The following is an 18,180-nucleotide window of genomic DNA, read 5'->3' as shown; positions in this document are numbered from 1 at the left end:
TTAAAAGACGGAAGAACTTCATATTCGATTTATGAAGTTGCATTGAAGAGATTGAACTATGTCAGATTCGAATTACTGAAGTTGCATTTAAAAGATAGATTAATTTTGGATTTGATTTCTGCAGTTGCATTGAAGAAATTGAACTACTTTAGATCCGAGCGGATACGTTTTGTAAATTTTTGTATAATGCGGGTATAACTTTAATGGTGACCCCAAAAGTGGATATATATGAAAATGTCCAACAACACATGGTTAAAAAATAAATGTTGACATAGAAAATGTTCAGGGAAAAGATCACTTTTAACCGGCAATCGAAACTAATTATATTTTGTAACTGCAAAAATATATAAATATTTTTATATATGACATACATAAATATATATAAAAAAATATACAGAAATATATCTATATATAAAAAATATACAAAAAAATATATATTTTTACTACTATTATTATTTTCGCAAATATTTATTAATCGTGGTAAAAGTGAAAGTGAAATATGAGGAAGCAAAACCTCCACCACAGAAATTAAAAGACCCACAGCAACAACACAGCAGATAGTTAGCCAAAATCTCAAAAATGAAGTACGTTGGGGCTCTAGGAAAAACGATGGCTTTATCACTATCTTCACGCCCTTCTCTCTTCACTTCCTCTATTAAAAACACACTTTCTTGCTTCCCAATTCGTCAATTTAGAAATAGTTTTTTTGTTCTTTATCCGTCTAAGAACTGTAGTAGTACTAGGAACAAGTTACTGAGATGTCGCAGCAATTCTTTCTCGACCCATGCCGTCGCCACCGATTCTTCTGAAGCTCCTGCTGCTGCCTCTGCCACCGATGAACGGACAAATGGCGAGGCCGCAGTTGAGAAAATTGTGCTGCCCACTAACGAATCGTCCGACACACTCCTTAGAGTTCGCCACACGGTAATTTACATATTTTGGATGTTTTATTTGGGTATTGAAGAAATTTAAAACCATTTCTGCTATTAGAGTTAAGTTAAAATGCAGATACTCTATTAATAGCACTGATTGGTAATTTTTGATAAATTGTAATACTAAGTAAGGCATGGATAGGTATAAGGCAGCTAGGAAGGAGGCTAAGCTGGCGGTCACAGAGGCTAAGACTGCGGCTTATGGTCGTATGTACGAGGAATTGGGGGAAAAAGACGGGGAGAATAAGTTATTCCGGCTGGCCAAGTTGAGAGAGAGGAAGGCTCGGGATTTGGACCAAGTGAGATGCATCAAGGACGAAGATGGTAGAGTATTGATGGAAGATGCCCAGATTAAGAGGAGATGGCAGACTTACTTTCATAAACTTCTGAATGAAGAAGGGGATCGGGATATTGTGCTAGGCGAATTGGAGCATTCCGAGAGTCACCGTGACTTTGGGTACTGCAGGCGTATCGAGGTTAAGGAGGTCGTGGGAGTTATGCGTAAGATGAGTAGGGGCAGAGCGACCGGGCCAGATGAGATTCCGGTGGAATTTTGGAAGTGTGTGGGGGAGAGCAGGTTTGGAGTGGTTGACTAGGTTGCTTAATATTATTTTTAAGGGGAAAAGGATGCCGGATGAGTGGAGGTGGAGTACGGTGGTTCCATTGTATAAGAACAAAGGTGATATCCAGATTTGTAACAATTATAGGGGTATCAAATTACTGAGTCATACCATGAAAGTGTGGGAGAGGGTGGTTGAAGCGAGGGTGAGGATGACAGTGTCTGTATCCGACAACCAGTTCGGGTTCATGCCGGGTCGTTCGACTACAGAAGCTATACACCTTGTTAGAAGGTTGGTGGAACTATACAGAGAGAGGAAGAAGGATCTGCACATGGTGTTTATTGACCTAGAGAAAGCGTATGACAAAGTTCCTAGAGAAATTCTCTGGAGATGCCTGGAGGCAAAAGGTGTGTCGGTTCCCTACATTATGGCGATTAAGGACATGTATGATGGGGCTAAGACTCGGGTTAGGACAGTAGGAGGCGACTCTGAACATTTTCCGGTTGTAATGGGGTTACACCAAGGTTCTGCGCTCAGTCCGTTCTTATTCTCCCTGATGATGGACGCGTTAACACACCATATTCAAGGGGATATGCCATGGTGCATGCTATTCGTCGATGACATAGTTCTAATTGATGAGTCGCGAGCCGGTGTTAACGAAAGGCTGGAGGTTTGGAGACAGGCTCTTGAGCCTAAGGGTTTCAAGCTGAGCAGGACGAAAACGGAATACCTGGAGTGTAAGTTCAACGCTGAGCTAGGGGAAGTGGGCGTGGATATGAGGCTTGATTCGCAGGTCATCCCGAGTAGAGGCAGCTTCAAGTATCTTGGTTCGGTTATCCACGGGGAGGGGAGATCGACGAGGATGTCACACACCGTATTGGGGTAGGATGGATGAAGTGGAGGTTAGCATCTGGAGTCCTGTGTGACAAGAGAGTGCCACCGATACTCAAAGGTAAGTTTTATAAAGCGGTGGTTAGACCGGCCATGATGTATGGGGCGGAGTGTTGGCCCGTTAAGAACTCACATATCCAGAAGATGAAAGTAGCAGAAATGAGGATGTTGCGGTGGATGTGCGGGCACACTAGGATAGATAAGATTAGGAATGATGATATTCGGGAGAAGGTGCATGTGGCTCCCATCGATGACAAGATGCGGGAAGCGAGGCTTAGATGGTTCGGACATGTTCAGAGGAGAAGCCCAGATGCTCCGGTACGAAGGTGTGAGCAGCTGGTTACGGAGTGCACAAGAAGAGGTAGAGGGCGGCCTAAGAAGTATTGGGGAGAGGTGATCAGGCAGGATATGGCGAGGCTCCAGATTTCCGAGGACATGACACTTGATAGGAAGATGTGGAGGTCGAGTATTAGGGTTGTAAGTTAGGAGGTAGTTGAGTTGTGCCTTTCTTCGTAACATGGTGGGACTAGCCATGTAGGGTTTTTGTCTAAGATAACTAGTGGGAATGTTGTGGCTTACTAGTTCGCTTTTCAGTGCAGGTCCTATTTACTAGCTATCGCTTTTACTTTACACCTTTCTTCTAGATTTCATGGTGTTCCTATTTTTCTTATGACTGTTGTGGTGATGCTAATATTTACTAATATTGTCTCTCTTTCTTTGCATCTTTCTTCTGGATTTCATGGTGTTCCTATTTATCCTATAATTGTTGTTGTGATACTAATATTGTCTCCTTTTTGCCCTTTTGTCTTTTTGTTTTTTTTTTAGCCGAGGGTCTTTCGGAAACAGCCTCTCTACTCCTTCGGGGTAGGGGTAAGGTCTGCGTACCCACTACCCTCCCCAGACCCCATTAGTTGGATTTTACTGGGTTGTTGTTGTTGTTGTTGTTGTAATACTAAGTAACTTGTTATATGAAAACAGTTTCCTCCAAAAGAGGGACAATTACAGAAATAAGTAGAACCTAATACATTGTTGCCAATCTTTAATGCCACAGATAGTTTAGAGGTGGATCCAGATTTGAACTTTATGGGGTCGGAATTATAGAACAACAAACTCGAGTGCTAAAAATTTTAATATTTGTACCTATTTAGTGGATTTTTTAACACATATATACGGTCTAGGCCAAAGCCAATGAGTTCGGCCGAACTCATAGCTTACACTGTGGATCTACCGCGGAGGCGCTGACAATATCACTCAACATGATGTTCTTATGCCCTTTCCTAGATTACCATGTGCTACCTACTGCTTTTTTCACTCAAACATTGGAAAATAGTCCATGAAATGATTTACAAAGGTAAAACATTTTTTCACAGAAAGCTATTTTTGCCGTGTCGAATACATCCATTGCGTTTAAGTAATAAGTTTCTATTATAACTCATAGTCTTCTTCTTGTACGTTATTTGGATTTGTAAAGTCTATTCTTTTATGATTTTAATGTTGTTAGAAATGAAGTTCGTTTTGTCATTGCAACATATTCCTTTTTTTTAGTGAGTAGTGGTGACTTTACTCGCTCATGGGATTATGTAGAATGCTCATTTTTGTATTTAAGTTGGACCAGCAGATTTTAGTAATATAAATTACCATTCTGAGGGCGGTTCAATGCATCTCTTGCTGCAGTGTGCTCATGTTATGGCCATGGCAGTACAAAAGCTCTATCCAAATGCAAAAGTGACAATTGGGCCATGGATTGAAAATGGTTTTTATTATGATTTTGATATGGATCCATTGACCGATAGAGACTTGAAGAGGATTAAGAAGGAAATGGTGAGCTGACTCATTCTTTTTCAGTTATCCCCCATGACAATCCAACCCCCTAATAAAGGAATAAAGAAGTAGTTGGATCTTGTCAATGAAGCTGTCATTTCTGGCTAGATAATTGACATTTTGAATTTTCTGTAGGACCGAATTATCAGCCGAAATTTGCCTCTTGTTAGAGAAGAAGTTAGCCGGGACGAAGCTCAGAGAAGAATAATGGCTATTAATGAACCTTACAAGGTAGAGATTTTAGAGAGCATAAAGGAGGAACCAATTACCATATATCATATTGGTAAGACTTTGATTGGTTGCTTTGTTTAGTTTGAGAAACTTATATTTAAAATATTACATTAGCACATTGTACATGTGTTCTAATTCAGACGATATAAGCTTTTACTTTATGACCGAATGACTCATAAATGGGAATGATTGTGGGGAGTAATTCAAGAACCATAAACCCTATATTTTACAAGACCATACTTACTTGGTGATTGATGGAAGTAAGTGTCTTGCATTATCAATATTATCTTGACAGAAGATTATGGTATTCCACTTGAGCATTTTTGAGAGAATGAACCTTTATCTATTTCTTGAGGATCTACTGTCATACATGTTGACCTATGCTTAGTAGCTATCTTGATGTCATTGTATACAACAAATGACCATATGTTAGAGTGCTGGACTAATTCATAGAGGATAAATTCTGATCTTGCTGCGTATTAGATCCTTCCTGAAAGTGTTTCAGGTGGAATTTTCAATACTTACCCCAGTTATTGTTGCAGATTGTTTTAAAGATGTCATTCTTCTGCTGAATTATATAGTTCTTTCTTAATATTGTCAAAAAATGCAATTTTTTTTTTTTTTGAATTTATGTGGAGTAGTATATTTCATTCTGGTCTGTGCTAAATGCACTTATAGTTGAACCAAGTCAAATATCTTCACTTTGAGAGAATTTTATTTCTAGGAATAGAAACTTACGTTTGTGGAGGACCAAATTGATGCCGTAGGAAGTGGTTCTCCAAAAAGGTTAAGTGAAGTTTGAGAGTTCCATGACAAAGGCTGTTAAGAAACACCTTTCTCACTTTAGGTCATAATGCACAAATTGAATCCGGGATCTAGGTGGAACTATGTACCATATTGAGTGCAACAAAAGTAAAATTAAATTTGTTGTTATTATTATTGTTAGCGCTAAAAGAAGAAGGGAAACTGAATCGTGCACCTGGTAGCCAGATGACTTGAACCTGGTTGGATCCTGAGATAGTTGATTTAGTGCAAAATCATACTTCCAATCTTCCTGGACTTGTACCTCTAACTCGAACTTTGCCATTGAAGCCTTATACCCTCCTGTCTACCCTGGAAGTTTTAACAACTTTGTAGAGGTCTGAGGTGTGAGAATACGAGTCGGAAAGATAAAGTGAACCAAATCAACTGTCCAAGGATCCAGTCTCAACCCTCAAGGTTCAAGATTCGAGTCATCATTCTTAATAAGTAAGTGCTAAGAATTATTAATTACTATTTTTAATTCGGAAGTGCTTCATAAACTGTTGAGCTTTCACCAAGCTGTAGTCCATAATTGACATGTTGAGAAATTGTACAATAGGTGAACTTACTTGGATTTACCTGAAGGGATTAAGACTTCTAGGGGGCAAAGAATGTTAAGTTTAGGACTTTTAAAGTTCTAGCTAAGATTATCCTTCAATCTGTAGGTCTTCAGCCACTATTTGCTTATCCATCCTTTATAAAGCATCCTCACAAGCTTCATCTCGTATTTTGCAAAATTTGATCTGATCGTGGAAACATCCACCTAAACCTATGCTCCAACAACAAAGTATATTTAACTTTTTCTCATTATCATATGCTTGCTTTTCGTAGGTAATGAATGGTGGGATCTTTGTGCGGGACCTCATGTTGAAACTACAGGAAAGATTAACAAAAAAGCTGTTGAGCTTGAATCTGTTGCTGGTGCTTACTGGAGAGGAGATGTAAAAAAACCAATGCTCCAAAGAATTTATGGCACCGCATGGGAGAATGAGGACCAATTAAAAGCATATCTTCACTTCAAAGAGGAAGCTAAACGGCGTGATCACCGGAGACTTGGCCAAGATCTTGATCTCTTCTCCATACAGGCAGGTCTCTCTTTGATTAACCCATTTATGAGACTTGTTATGCATATATACTTCTTCTTGATGGAATCAGCATGAGATTCAATATCTTCTTTTTCATTGTTGCATATGCTGCACATGAATTGAAACTCAAATTGGGTATAAAACTGGCAGGATGAAGCTGGTGGAGGCTTAGTGTTCTGGCATCCCAAAGGAGCTATTATTAGGCACATAATAGAAGACACATGGAAAAAGATTCATATGCAGCGGGGCTATGATTTGCTCTATACTCCTCATGTAGCTAAGGCAGATCTTTGGAAGATTAGCGGTCATCTGGATTTCTACAAAGAGAATATGTTTGATCAGATGGAGATTGAGGAAGAGCTTTATCAGCTTCGACCAATGAACTGCCCTTATCATGTATTGGTCTATAAGAGGCAGTTACACTCTTATCGGGATTTTCCAATCAGAGTTGCAGAGCTTGGAACAGTGTATAGATATGAGTTATCTGGAAGCTTACATGGCCTTTTCCGTGTAAGAGGTTTTACTCAGGTATGTTTTCAAATATATATTTTCATTTACCTGAACATCTGTATCTTGGATTTAGATTATCATCCCTAAATGTGAGTGGTTATTGCATTCAATTGTCTGAAAGAGAAGAAATGGAGGAAAGGGTGGACAAAATGGGTATAGCATTTTATTTGTTTTTCCCTGTGCAGTAACCACGATGACCTACTGCTTATGCACCAATAATATGAACGAATGAAGATGCATTTCCTGTAAACAATTGTTGTGGAGCACAACATACTTGTTATAGTTGATAGAAGTGATCTGTCTTCTCCTCTTGGAGGCTAGGATTCTTGTCTTGGTCTGCTTTGGGTTCTCTCTGGCATAGAGAAAATACCTAATGTGATTGAACAAATAAATCTGTTCTCTCTTTAGGGATTTGAGGTACCATCTTGAGTCTCAACACCTGATCTTTTGTATTGGCTGAAATGTTTGGCATTTCTTGTAAACATGAAAAGTTTCACAATTAAGAGAACCGCGGATCATTTATCGTTAGTTTCTTTTTATTAGGTCAAATGTTTAATTGGGCATCCAAGGGGAAAAAGCTCCAGGAAGGGTGGTGTTTATGACACCAGAAAGGCCATTTTTTTTTTTTTTTTTGGTAAATAAAATTTTATTACCCTCTGAGCACGAAATTTCTTCCAGAAGAAATTTAGGAACCATAATGTACCCCATAAAAGTTTCCATCACCCTCAAATCATATACAAAGAACTGCAAGAAAAGGGAGAGAGAGGAAAAACACGCACTCACATGCACACACAAAGGAAGCGCCTGGTATAATTGAGGACACTTCATTAGATTACTTTGATATTCTTTCTTCTTTTTTTCTTTAACATTGGTGTCTGAGCAAATTTGCTTGCACCTAATTCACCAGGCAGCCTGCTATAGCCCACACACACATGCCAAGTAATCCTACTGATCAAGTCTGGAGCAAATCACGTAGAGTGTTGTAGTTGGGATTGGAACTTGGGACCTCTAGGTTGTTACTCTTATACCGCTCCAGATTGCTTTGATATTCTTTTTCTCTCTACTCTGTTTTTGTCATTATTGTTTGGTGTTTTTCCATCTCTTCCAGATCAGCTATTAACTGGGTCCCAAAATTTTGCCTTGTGCTCTTTGCTTGTCACACCTTTCTTGCGAATTATACCCAATGCAGAATTTAATGGATTTGTAATCTTTCCCAAAAGATATAACCAGAATTTTTGAAACGTTCATAATTCTGCAATCTGACGCTGGAGCCAAGTCGCATTATCTCCTCTATTCATGCCAATGACTTTCCAAGAGGATCCCCTAAAAAAGTAAAAGGACCCGTGTGAGTGTATTACCTGTGATGCTGTGGAGGTTCAGCTTCTAACCTGCTATTACTAGATCTTTTAACGTGATACTTCAGCCTTTGTGAAAGACCAATATAGAACTCCTTTGCCCTGCATTAGGAATTGGTGGTGGGGAGTTGTTAACCGTTTTACTTTTTACCCGTTTGTAATCTTCTCCACCACAGCAGGAGATTTTAGTTTCACATTTATAATTATGACGAGCGCAGAACACAACACGAAATTGATGCTCGCTAGCCAAAGATAGTATAGTTTAATTATCGTCTCCAAAGGGATCGGATTTAGACAATGTTCAAGTAATTTCTGGTTTATCGCTATTCAGGATGATTAACACTTTGGTTGGAATGACTAATAACTAAAATTAATTATTAAAACTAAAGCAATTAACAATTGATCATAGAAAGATAAGAGTTGAGCAACACCGAAATAATGAATGGGAGAAATAAGGGTCGTGACAAGATAGGTGCAAGATAGCTATTCGTGATCTAACTCTAGTTCAATTCACTCTAATGTTCTAATGATTCTCACGAATACACTCAATAATTAGTTCACACGTGTAGCCAAGACTCCTCTCTCGATTAAATCTTAACTCTACGAGGTGAATTAATATAAAACATGTGAAAATATGTAAGAACGCGTTAATAGATTAGTCTTTAGGAAAACATTTCTTGAATATTCTCCTCATTTGAGTTAATCAACAATTCAACAAGCTCTTTCGATTACTTAAAAGAAACACGGAATTAAACCAAACAAAATAATGCGACGATAATCACCAAAATATTCCTCTTTCGATTAAAAAAACTGGTGAATAAAGTTGCAATCAATTCAAAGCTCCATAAACGAATTCATGCAAAGCACTAGAGTTAAAATCTACAAATATCAATCAAAACATCATATCCGTCAAACCCTAAGGTAAACTACTCCATAATCATGGAGAAAGTCATCAGAAATAAAGTTAAATTATAAGAAAACATGAATTCAATCCAAACTCGAGTGTTGAGTCGAGGAAAGAATGATGAATCCTTGTGCCTTAGCGTCTCCAATGCTCTTCTAATCCTCCGCAGGTCAAATGTCCTCTGAAAATCGTGTTTTTGATGTATTTATACCATGTAGGAACGGGTCCGGACGGAACTACCCGTTCCAAGCCGAAACGGGAAAGTACTCTGACAAAAATGCACATGCGCGACGCAGGGCACAGTGCCCCATGCGCCGCGCCAGTGGAGAACTTCATGGGGCTGATTTTTACACTCTGCAGAAAAATTGCACTACCACCTTTCTCGGAGTAATCTTTTTTCCTCACCTTTTGGCATCCAGACTTGGTCCTCAACCACGCGAACGTGATCCCGGCTTAATTTCTTGGGCTTCTACTCAGACTTTAAAGCTCCAAATCATCCATTTTACCTCCAAACTTGTTTCTTCACTCGAAATCACATCCTACGCAATATAATACACGTAATAAGTACAAAGTACTAACACTTAGGCTCAAATATAATCAAAGTGTAGTAATTAGAGTGCGAAATATAGTTAACATGAGTTCCTAGCTTATCATCAAATTATAATCATTGTTGTAATGTACACTCTTCTTAGTAGAATGCTTCTCCTATCTCAGAAAAGGACTGAGAAAGATTGAATCTATGAGATGATTCTGATAAAATGTCTGCTTCAAGTGTTCTTTCTTTCAGGGGAAACTCCTAAGTAGTTGCAATATGCATTACTGTGATCCCTTTATTGATTTTGCAGGATGATGCACACATCTTCTGTTTAGAGGATCAAATTAAAGATGAAATCAGGGGTGTTTTAGACCTGACCGAGGAAATATTACAGCAATTTGGTTTTGACAAGTATGAGGTGAACCTTTCAACAAGGCCAGAAAAGGCTGTGGGAGATGATGAGATTTGGGATAAAGCAACGTCCGCACTTAAGGATGCTTTAGAAGACAAAGGTTGGAGCTATCAGATAGATGATGGTGGTGGGGCATTCTATGGTCCCAAGATTGATCTGAAAATTGAGGATGCTCTTGGAAGGAAGTGGCAATGCTCAACTATACAGGTCTCTGTTTGCAAAACTCTGATCAAGTTTGAGCTTGATCAAACAATTCACAAACTTGAAGTGTTTTTGTTCCTCTTCATTTTCTTGTTTCAAGCTCGCTATATTCTTTGTAACCCTTCACTGACACATGAACTTCTACAGGTTGATTTCAATTTACCCCAGCGCTTTGGCATTACATATGTTGACTCAAATCAAGAGAGGAAGCGACCTATCATGATCCATAGAGCAGTTCTTGGATCTTTGGAGCGCTTTTTTGGTGTTCTCATAGAGAACTATGCTGGTGATTTTCCGCTTTGGCTTTCTCCCATCCAAGCTCGAGTTTTACCAGTTACAGATGCTCAGGTAATCAATACTTGTTTGACTAATTCTTGTTTTCCATTTACATAAAACCACGTTTAATTTATTACCCTGACCAAAGATTTGCTGCTTACAGTATACTAACTCCTGTAGTAACCCTTTATGGTACTGTTTGACTTGATTAAAATGACACGGATCACGATCCGTAATGTACAATCAAATAAAAACCACAAAAGGCTTCATGATGAAGTTTATGTCTTGAAACTGGTCGATAATAATTGTCTTCTTTATATTTTTATCTGTCCATAATCTTCTGCTGATATATATGGTGACTCAGACTGACTTATGTGTGCATGTGTTTACAGCTCCAGTACTGCAATGAAGTGGGAAAGAAACTAAAAGCTAGTGGTATTCGGGTCGAGGTCTGCAGTGGCGAACGCCTACCAAAACTCATTAGGAATGCAGAGAAGCAGAAGATACCATTGATGGCTGTAGTTGGGCCCAAAGAGGTAGAAACACAAACTGTTACTGTTAGGTCTAGGTTTGCTGGGGAGTTGGGGAATATGTCCATTGATGAGTTTATCAGTAGAACAAAGACTGCTAGTGAAAACCGTACATTCTTATGATCAGGACTCAGGAGCATGGTATTGTTTGAGAGTAGCTCTCCTAAGTTATAAGTATTTCATGTATGGTTTAAACATAGTTGTGAACCACAGAGAAATAGAGATAAAAAATAAAGGAATACAGAAATTCTTGTTGAATCTTTTATTTTGTATTTCATTCATTTCTACTTGTATGACATTGTTTGACTGCCATAACATTTATGTGACTATAAAATCATGTTATCACGAGTAAATTGGAAATAAAGTCTAATGCCATCACAAATACAAAAATATGTTATTTTTCTTAGAATAAACTATTAAGGAAAGAATCCATTTAAAAAATTGTTCAGATCTACTGTAAACTATTCGTACTTTAGTTGACCTCTCCAAAATCACATTAAAAATGAGTTAGTTGAGATCTACAATTACCACTCACAACAGCTGCTGTCTCTTTTGTTTTACTATCATTTTTTACACGTGAATTAATTATTAGATTAATTGGATGGCATGTGATTCCAGTTGTAAGATCTTTGAAGAAGTGGATGGTTTTGTGTGTGTGTATTAAAGTATGTTTGTTAAAATTTTGTCCTTTTCTCTCAAGCTATTAAAGAGGCCGGACATAAAATTAATGTCACCTTAGAGATTAAGATTAAGAAATCCTTGGGGATTGTAATCAGGCAACTTAATCAAGAAAACACTGAAGATAAATTCAGAATTGTTGTCTGAGCCACTAAGTTTCCTGTATTCACAATTTTCTCCACTGAATCTAATGCAATAAACACTTTGATCCCTACTTTTGTGTTTTAGAAGTAAAGTTCGATTTGTTACTCGACCTTGTGATTTTTTTTTTTCCTAATATTGCATTTGAGTGTCTTCTTTGACATGTGGTATTGTTATGGATATGTTTCCTCCTAAGTCCTAATATGGGTGAAGTAGGGTAGGAAGTTTTTGGACATTGTATCCGATTGAGATGTAATACTCCCTTTGTATAAAATAGAAAGACAGAAATATGAAATACGAGAATCAAACTGTCTAATTTCCGTATTATCTTATGTTTATTTCTTTAGTTCTATCCTATGTTTATTTCTATCCGGAAAAAGATAGATATCCAGAAACTACAAAAAGTACTGTATACTTAGAGGCGACTCTTCCACGGATCCCGACCCCAAAGTCACGGATCCAACACGGAATACTTTGTGAACTGGACTGACCTTATTATAAAAGAGTTTGTTAGAGAACAGGATTTGCAACATAGCAATGGAATCAATGAAGAAATCTGAATTGGTAGCACTTCGGAAAAGAATCCACAATGATAAAACTAAAGAACAGAGAATGATTGAGAAAGAATATGGAGTATCAGAAATGAAAATGATACATGAATGTATACAAAATATTGTAACCAATAACCAATACTAAATCACGAATGGAGTATATCAAACCAATAAGAAACAGATGTACCATTTTCAACATAATTTAACAAAATTCCCCCCCATAAGATCATTTTCCTTACAATAACACCAAGAATCCACCAGCAATTGCCAAAACCAAATGATTTAAAATGCCCCAGCTCATCATCCTGTGAGAAGCCGATGGCGATGAAGAATCTGGAGAGGCTGCAGCTCTAGCTTTTCCTGTTTGATCAGCAGCTGGACTATCAGCAGTAGGGGCGATATCTGTTTCTGGCGCTGGTGCTGGTGCTGGCATTGGAGGTAAATCTGTCCCGAAAATGGCTTCAGGAAGAAGCACCTTGTCCACCTGATAAACAGCAACGGGAAAAGTCGTGCGAACAGCGCTACTAACTTTAGTTCTAGACCATCCTGAGTTAAGGTGAACGGTCCCTGAATCATAGGTGAAGTTCAAGGAAAATAAATTTCCTCCAGCAAAGGTATTAATAGGGCTCATGTCACTAAGGTTCTTGAAGTCGGCTAGACTGTAGTAATGTGGCAATGCATGGAAAAGGCAAAGGGATTTGAGTTTATCTGAGGTGAGGTTGGAAATGGTAGGCTTCTTGAGTGAAGCAAAGGCGGAGTCTTTGGGAACAAAGAGTGTGATCCCTTCTTCTGTGTCGTTGGCTTGGCTTTGGAAAGTATCGATGACTTTTGTCGATTCAAGGTAGTTAAGGAATGTGTGGAAAGGGCCAGCAACGGAGAGTAAGTCGGTTAGGTTTGTGTATTCGGGACCTGGTGCTGGTGCTGGAGCTAGGCTTGGAGATCCAATTATAGCTTTGCCTTTCCCGGCTACAGTTGACAATTGAAGGACTAGAAGTAGACTACAGACAATGAAAACAATAGAGTAGCCCATTTTCTCTTAGTGCTAATATACACAGACCCCTACAAATTCAAGATCCATGATTAGAACACCAAAATCAAAGCAAATGGGCACAAAGTTAGCATCTTTAGTTAAAACTAAGCCAAACTGGACCGATCCAAGTGAATTGCTGTTCACACTTGAGCTCATTTTTTTCATTTGAGTTCATAAGAATATGTTATCTAGACAGGGGTGGATCTAGAGTTCGACATACATGTTCACGGGAACCCAATAGCTTTTGCTCTTATACTACGAAGTTCACTAAATAAAATTTTGACCATGAATCCAATTATTATTATAAATTTATTTAAATTCTGACGCTAGAACCCATAAGCTTCAATCATGTATTCGACTCGGTATCTAGACACCCTATTACTTAGATCTCAGCATTTCCACTTCAGAATTTCCTAAAAGGGTAAGTTCTATCTACCCTTTTGGATGGATAGTGTAGTGCATTTTCATACTTACATTACAAAATCATACTAAAATTTTCTTGAAAAACTTGAGCAAGTAACAATTGAGTATAAAATGATCACTAATTAGTAAAATTATAACTCGTCAACTCAAGGACTAAATCAACAAATAATTGAATTCAACATAAAGTAGTAAGTACATACAGGTAACATGCAGTAAAATACAAGATAAAAGCAGATATAACAGTCAAAACAACAAGAAAAGGAAACTTCCATATGTTACAATGTCAATTAACAGCTTTAGATATCTTTGAGGAAAACAATGCAGTACATCAACCTGACTAAACAAGAACACAGATCCAGATCCAGTCATACCCCCCCCCCCCCCCCAACCCCAAAAAAAAAAAAAAAACTCCCACCACCCTTTTACACAAACATAGGGGGAAAAAGCACAAACAAATGCTTCAAGATAATGCAAATGTTAAGAAAAACAGAGAATTTTGAGAAAGAAAATGCAAAGATTAAAAGAGTGAATATGAAAGAAAAATACCTGAACTGAGCAGCTCAGAGAGAGAAAAGGTTTGAGAGCAAAAGGGTATGAAGTTTGGTATACAAAGAGAGTATTTAAAGAAAGAGGAGTGTAAATTTTACAAGTTTTGCACTGGCATCTGGTCTAAGAAAAAGGGATTTTTGCTTACGTCTGTGATTACTATGGGCTTTCTTTGTCCTTATTATTTTATATTCATCTGTTAATTTGTCTTTTGATTGGAAATAACTTTGACGACAAGACTTTAAAGCAAAGAGTTGATGTGTTTTGTTGGCCTTTCAATGTCGCACTTACCTTCTCATCTAATTGTTTCTTTATAATGTTTCTTCTTGTGTCTACAAATTTGTATTCTGCCTGTATGTTCATTTCTCGATGTAAAAGTACTATAGTAAATTTGTAATATAGTCTTAATTAGAGGTGTGTATAATATATTAAAAATATTATATGAATTGTGCAGTCTTAAACAATTATGTCTTTTTTTTATAAGGGTTTCATTAAGGTTAAAATAAAATTATTAAAATTAAAAACTTACTAAATATAAAAAGATGGATTTTTTTACTAAACAAAAAAGTAAGACACAATAATTAAAACAAATGGAATATTAATTTTCAACAACAACAACCAACAAAAAATTCTGTGTAATCACATAAGTGAGATTTGGGAAGGATAGTGTATACACAAACCTTACCCCAACTTTGAAAAGGTAGATATGTTGTTTTCAATAGACCATCGGCTCAAAGAAAGATGAAAAAAAAGTGGTAGCAACATGCAGTAATAATAACAAGATAACAAGAAAACCGAAACGAAAGGAGTATTATGTAAGTAATAGAAAGCTAAAAATAAAAAAAGTATAAGATTAATACTAATACTACCGGTATGAACAAGGAAAACTCACCACTACCCATCTTTGTACCGGTACTCTTAATGATTTCATTCATTATCTGAAACTCACTTGTCTAACTAATATGGATTCATATAGAATAGACTCACTGATAAGGATAAATCACTCCTTACTGAAAGGTTTTTCCATCCTCACAACTCAAAATCGAAACCCTTTGATACTAGTATTAAGCGAGTAGTGTGTCCATAACTAGCATTGTTTTTGGTATGCTTTAATTTTAATTTTACTCTAAAAATTATTATGCTAAAATTTAGCTTTACAATATTATCATTGTTTTTTGAACATGTTATGTATACCCGTTTCCTATCTCAAGTCTAAACCTTTCTATGGTTCATCATAATACCTATTTTATAAATTGTATTAGCTAAATAAATCTTATATCAGGGGCTTGTAGAGATATTCTACAAGGGAAGTAAAAACGGAGATATAGGCGTCATGCGCCTAGATTTCTTTTGATCTTACGACCATATTATTAATTTATTATTATAATATCAACTTTAATTATTTTTAGTTAAAGCTTAAGCAAACGACAAGGATACAAAGATATGATCTTACCTGAGCTGTTTTGAGCAAAATGACAATCAAATAGCTAAGAATATGGGTCCAACATGAATTGGCAGTGTCCTACTTTTGCTGATTGCTTTATATGATTAAATCTAATGCTTGTTTAGCGATACATTTAGCTTAAAACATTAACTAATGGAGTATATAATTTGATTTTTTTGGTACTTAAAAAAAAGAGAGAGGGAGAGTGTGGTGTGTGTTTATTCACAGCTGTCGTAGCTAATTTCTTCATAACCAGCTAATAGACGTCTAAATTGGATACACAACAAACTTTGATTTTGACCAAGATGAAGATAATAAGTAGAAAAAAGTTCCTTCTTGATTTTTTAAGGTGCAGGTGAGCTATAGCTCCTTTAATAACGAGGAGAGAAAAGTATAATCTTAAAAATTACAACAATTAGGTACTATAGAACTTAATTTTTATATGACTGATAGTTTAGATATTTTTGTATTATTATAATTAATTGATTATAAAAGTTAATTTAATCGACAATAAAAGTTATTACTCTATTATTTAGTTAGAATATCATATTTGCTATAAAAAATTATATATTAATACTGTATGTCAACTTTACCCAATTATATAAAAAAAGATTATATCTCATGCACTGTCAATATACAAAACTCGATCGACACGATAATTATAATTATCACTCAGTATAAATAGAAATAATTAAAGTGTGTGAAAACGGAGATGTGGAGGTTAAGTTGTTGCTGTCGGATACAGTAGAAGCCAAATTCTTTGAAACAGAATATATATCATTTTATGTAGCACACAAATCTTTGTAACCGACACTAATTCATTTGGCACGTCTGTAAAGCAAGTTCGGGAGCGTGATAAAGCTGATCCCATACATCACCAATACCATGTATTTTAGGCATTTAGCTGACGATCTTTTTAAATTTTTTGATTTAATAATTTGGTGTTTCATAGTTGATTTAATTAATTCGGATTTGCATAGTATAAAGCATATTATAAGATACTAATACGGGTGAAACCAAGCCCATTGGACACCTCGGTTCTCGATGGAGTAAACAGAGTAGAGACATGACCGTAAGGAACCGGAATCGGGGCAAGGAACCCATCGAGTCGAGATCCGGGCAAAACACCTACCCTCGGAAGAATTGGGGCCACGTCCCCAGGTCCGATCCGAATCCCAAAATTTCGGAGAGCATTACCAGATAATCGAGCACGACTAGCAAAGGGTCGTGATATCCGTACCCAGCCGAATGTCATGGTGTGAATCTCGGCACGTATCGGCATAAAATCTGTGATTAGCAAAACGGAAGATTTTTACCTTTTATGGAATTGTACTTAGGGTAAAACTTCCTACTATGTAAAGGGGAGTCTGACTATTCATTAGAGACATTTGTAACACGCATATCAAGACAATATACTCTTATTTTCTCTGTTATTCAACGTTCTTACTTTTATTCATCAGTTCTTCATTATCGTGAGCCCAGGATCGAAGACAGACATTTCATTAAGATGTTATTAAGTCCGGGGTCATTCCTCTTAATTAGTTTGACAATTTATTACGTTCTTTATCTGTTTAATCTAATGCTTTTTATCATTTGTGTTGAATTAATCCGCACATCCTTAAAATCACATATAAATTCAATTGTTATCTGTTTTTAGGATAAACAAATATTTAAGTGTTCTTTATTGACGAAGCCTTTATTTTTAAAACTCGAATCCGAAACTCTTATTAAGGATAGAGCATCATTAATAATTCACTACCCCCTTTGATGGTAAAGAAGATCACTTATGAGTACGGGTTATTAGTTTTGAACTCTTAATCCCACTATACAAACTGTATTTTTTTAAGGAGTATTTCAAGTGAAATAATAATTTTCACTCATATAATTTTATTTTCTTAATTTATATCCAAACATAATTTTAATTTCAAAATATTATTTTTTCTAGTATTGTTTTCCGACTCCTCTCTTGTGGCCTACCCCTTCATTTCTTGTTCGCATTATTGCGTCTAAAGTTTGCGTCCCCCCAACCACATCTTTCCAAGCATTTTCTTCAATTCCTTCAGCTTTAGTTGAAGGCAATGAAATTAGTAGACTTCCAAAGTTGGTCCATTTCGTACTTCATCTTCTTTTTTTTTTTTTAAAGAGAAAATATTTCTAAAAGATATCCTTAAAAAAGTCGGAAAGTAAAAATAACAAGAAGTGATTTTTTCGTTCCTATACAATATTTGAAACTTATTTACCAAAATTATTCTAATTTTATATATTACCCGCCTTAAACAAAGATGTAAACTAGGCTTATTGGGCCGTTCAGCTAGCGCGCTAA

The 18,180-nt window shown here is 36.7% G+C and overlaps 2 protein-coding genes across 3 annotated transcripts; one reads left to right on the top strand and one right to left on the bottom strand.

Moving 5' to 3' along the window:
* The first annotated feature begins 521 nt into the window (after positions 1–521).
* LOC107792707 (threonine--tRNA ligase, chloroplastic/mitochondrial 2) lies at positions 522–11,302 on the top strand. 2 transcript variants are annotated; one of them, XM_016614942.2, is made up of 8 exons: positions 522–924; positions 4,058–4,204; positions 4,340–4,487; positions 6,068–6,321; positions 6,472–6,849; positions 9,936–10,244; positions 10,386–10,586; positions 10,907–11,302. In XM_016614942.2, exons 1-8 carry the CDS (start codon positions 580–582, stop codon positions 11,165–11,167), a joined length of 2,043 nt encoding a protein of 680 aa, XP_016470428.1. In that variant the 5' UTR covers positions 522–579; the 3' UTR covers positions 11,168–11,302. The 2 variants fall into 2 exon arrangements, with proteins under 2 accessions (XP_016470428.1, XP_075094121.1); XM_075238020.1 differs by lacking the exon at positions 522–924 and adding an exon at positions 1,086–2,982.
* A 1,154-nt stretch (positions 11,303–12,456) lies between these two features.
* On the bottom strand, positions 12,457–14,553 carry LOC107792706 (fasciclin-like arabinogalactan protein 7). The gene is made up of 2 exons (XM_075238026.1): positions 14,414–14,553; positions 12,457–13,473 (listed from the first exon to the last, which is right to left on the bottom strand). Exon 2 carries the CDS (start codon positions 13,442–13,444, stop codon positions 12,650–12,652), a length of 795 nt encoding a protein of 264 aa, XP_075094127.1. The 5' UTR covers positions 13,445–13,473; positions 14,414–14,553; the 3' UTR covers positions 12,457–12,649.
* Positions 14,554–18,180: the final 3,627 nt, after the last annotated feature.

Source organism: Nicotiana tabacum, chromosome 2 (assembly GCF_000715075.1).
Source record: "Nicotiana tabacum cultivar K326 chromosome 2, ASM71507v2, whole genome shotgun sequence".
Lineage (NCBI taxonomy): Eukaryota > Viridiplantae > Streptophyta > Magnoliopsida > Solanales > Solanaceae > Nicotiana > Nicotiana tabacum.
Note: the sequence above shows the minus strand (reverse complement) of the source record. Positions and strands in the feature narration are given on the sequence as shown.